This window comes from Gastrolobium bilobum, unplaced genomic scaffold, assembly GCF_033153095.1.
Source record: "Gastrolobium bilobum isolate Gb01-03AN ecotype WA unplaced genomic scaffold, APGP_CSIRO_Gbil_v1 utg3796, whole genome shotgun sequence".
NCBI classification, from domain to species: domain Eukaryota; kingdom Viridiplantae; phylum Streptophyta; class Magnoliopsida; order Fabales; family Fabaceae; genus Gastrolobium; species Gastrolobium bilobum.
Window position 1 is genome coordinate 32,043 of NW_026896017.1, and position 3,744 is coordinate 35,786.

General features: G+C 34.8%; 1 protein-coding gene across 1 annotated transcript; it reads left to right on the forward strand.

Moving 5' to 3' along the window:
* The first annotated feature begins 343 nt into the window (after positions 1 to 343).
* Positions 344 to 1,207, forward strand: LOC133297313 (RING-H2 finger protein ATL51-like). Its single transcript, XM_061496424.1, has one exon. It carries the CDS (start codon positions 344 to 346, stop codon positions 1,205 to 1,207), a length of 864 nt encoding a protein of 287 aa, XP_061352408.1.
* The last annotated feature ends 2,537 nt before the right edge of the window (positions 1,208 to 3,744 follow it).

A 3,744-nucleotide genomic window follows, 5' to 3' on the forward strand; every position in this document is an offset into this window, starting at 1 on the left:
AACAGCACAATTACACATGTCAAATACATCACCAACAACTTCTTGTTGCTTGTCACTTCCATAGTGTAGAATTGGTATGGATACCCAATACCATGCGCATATTCCACTTGAATGAAGCAGTCAAATTAACCGAACAGAACCCAACTTTAGTGGAGCAAACGTTTGAAAAATTAAGAAACATATTCCAAATACTAGTTCTAAACAATTACAACACATAATACAAACACTTCTTTTCATTCTTATTTAAACACAACCTCAACCAATTGCACAACGTGCGAATGGATAAATCAACCACAATCATCCTGTGACTAGCAAAAGCCTAAAAGCCAAACGCGGATGAACGATGGACGACAAGGAAGCCAAACACGGATCCTTTGTCACCCCTCTTGTTATCTCCGCTGCTGGCATTATATGCTCCACTCTAGCAATAGCAGCGTACCATTTCATTCTCCTGAGGTATTTCCTCAGGCCTCACAGAGTACAACGTAGGAACAACAGAAACCGCATCAAAAAAAGTGGCGGGGTCCAAGAAGAAATTCTCAACAAGATCCCCATTCTCTCTTACTCAACTCTTAAAAACGAAGTCTTTCCTTTGGACCATAATGAATGTTCCATTTGCCTTGGCGAATTAGAGGATGGGGAGCTTGTGCGTTTGTTACCTGCTTGTTACCATGCCTTTCATATTCCTTGCATTGATGCATGGTTCAAGGACCATGCCAATTGCCCCGTTTGCCGGTCACCAATTACTTGTGATTGTGAATCAGCGGTTCCAATTGTTTCACAAAATGGTGACCAACAAAGGGTCTCGGATGTGCATGCCATTATTCCAAGTGATCATCATCATATTAATGTTAATGATGATGTGAGTGCTTCCATCACGAGGTTTCAACAACCTCAGCCTTTGTTGCTTAGACACTCTCTCTCTTTCTCATCATCGCACGTGCAGAAAAAGCCACGAGCTTTGGTCATGGGGTTGAAGAGGTCATTGTCTTTGGATCAGTCATCTTCATATATTGCCATGACCATACTAAGAGATCAGGAAATGGCTTCCACCAATTCTTCAACAAGACACGTTGTGATGAGTCAGTATAACTTTAAATCAAGATCACTGAGGCATCTTGATCACATGTCTTCGGTGTTGATGAGATCCTTCTCGCAATTTCGGAAAAGTGGAAGTGGGAGATCCAATGGGATTCTTCCAAATTGAGATCCTGCGGATTTTTTTATCGTATTGCGCTTTAATGGTTTTACTTACCATGAATCATGACAGTCTCTAATAAGTTGATGGTGACCTTCTACTTTAATTCTTCTCTTCGAACAAATTAGTTCAAACACATATTTCTCATAGAAAAAAAAATAAGACTAAAATATATTCTTATTCTCAAGGGATATATTGAATTGACCTTCTCTCCTCTTTCATTTTTTATCTTCAATAATATACTTACCTTCGCTGAGAGTTCTAACCATAATCATGCAGTATTTTCTGACACACTTCTTTGGGGTTATAAGTTTTTTCTGATGTGTTTATTTCGTGAATTTTATAATATTGCTTTCTTTTTTTCTTTGGATTTGGTATTTGTCCTTTTCAATGACATAAAATTGTGTCATTTTAAGTGAGAATAAGAGATAAATAATCAAAATCATAAGGGATTAACTAAAATGATCATCATTTAAAAGGACAATTTTTTTTTCTTTTTTTTTTCTTTTATACAACGATATTTAATTTATAATTTCATCCATATTACTCAAGTCATTCACCGTTACCTCACTCCTAATGTCTTATTTTCTTATACACTCAACTCTTACTTCATACGACTGATGACATAAATAAGTTCTTAGATTTATGTTTGTGAAGATGCATATTACAATGCAAGTAATTAATAAAACAATGAATAAAGTATTGCTTCACTTACATTGCAAAAATTTAAATCATTCAAAATAACAAAACAATAATTTTAAATAAACAAGCATATTAAAATAACCAAACAGGTCAAAAAATGTAAGCAAGAATTAACCAATAACTTGCGCACTAGGTTTATGATTTAACCACAACTACATAACGAAAGTCAATTATGATTTATAAATGATCGCATTCTTGAATGTTAATTACCATAGTATATGAACCGGAAGATTCATAAATGTATCCCATAGAGCATGAAATATGTCAATTTAAGGGTGCTTATAGTGGCAATGGTAGAGATTAAAGCACTGTATAAACTTCCCATTATGCTTCATAACAAAGGGGGAGTGTGTGATTGTGAAGATAGCTAAGGTGACTCTCCATAGTTGGTTGCAGAGTAACACAACATGAAAGTTGGGTAGAGGAGAAGATCCCCCTTCAATGTGTAAAGGGGGTGTTTAGAGAGAGAATATGGAAAGCTATCATCTAGTCAGCCTAGCCTTTTCAGGCTAGGCATGCTGAACCCATTGTGTCTGCACAGGAAGTAGCCGTGCAAAAGGGGAGAAAATGAGATCTTATGTGATGCTCTCTAGAAGGTTCTAGATGCGAACTTTGATATTGGGCTTAATGAACTGGGCCTGAAATGGCCTACCAGTACAGTATAAAACCTAATACCTCTTTCAAATCACAAAAAATATGATAGAATTAAAATGATATCTTTTTTTTAAGGCTGCAATTAGTCAAAAACACATTCTAAGTTTTGAGACACTATTTGACATTCAAGAACTTGATAAGGAGATTTTTACCATCCTTATGGTCTTACCTGCCTCGATCAGACTAATTAAGCAATTGACAAACCTATGTAGAAATTAATATATATATTGGAAAAGTATTTCTACAGCCACTTTAGATAGGGTTATCTACTAGCTACTCTTTTTTCACTAAGTACGACCGGTCGTACTTAGTGATAACAATAAAGCTGTTCTTTTTTTCTCTTTTCTCAGACATTGTCGGCTGACGTGACGGAGAGAGAAAATGCAATTTTAATGTACGACCGGTCGTACTTAGTGAAAAAAGGGTAGCTGTAGAGAAGCTTATCTAAAGTGGCTGCAGAAATATTTTCTCCTATATATATATAGAGAGAGAGAGAGAGAGAGAGAAAGAGAGAGGGGGGTAGGGTAGGATCCTTTGACACTAGTGACAAATTTGAAATTTGACACCTCATATGAGAGCCGTTAGATCAAAAAATATTAACGACTCTGATTTGTAAACATGTGACACCATTGATCTTTTTTGATCTAACGACTCTCAGATGATGTGTCAAAATTTAAATTTGACACTGGTGTCAAAGGATTCTACCTCATATATATATATATATATATATATAGCCTATTTCTATGTCATAATTGCTAATTTCAATTTCTTGATTTTCTCATACTAGACTGCATCTTTCTATCATTCACTTAATACCTATGATCATGCTAATTATATGGATAGCGATATACTTTAGGCAAAGTGATAATTTCATTTTATTAAGTAACCAATAAGGCTTCCATCACAAAAGAGAATGAGAGCTACATATGTTGTTCATATAAAAAAGGGTTCAGTCTCTTAAAAATATTAAAGAGCACATAAAATTAAAAGATACAAAAGAAAACATAAATTTACCCTAATCTAAAGTAAAAGAATGAATAAGATGAAGTATGTTGCCAAATTTCTTCAATATGCTTCCTTTGATCATGATTTGAATCTTTTTCTTTTTCTTTGGTACTAGATTATGATTTGAATCCTTATTTTTCAATCAAATTTATCTTTTTGGGGGCTCTCTAGCCTTCTTCTTTGTC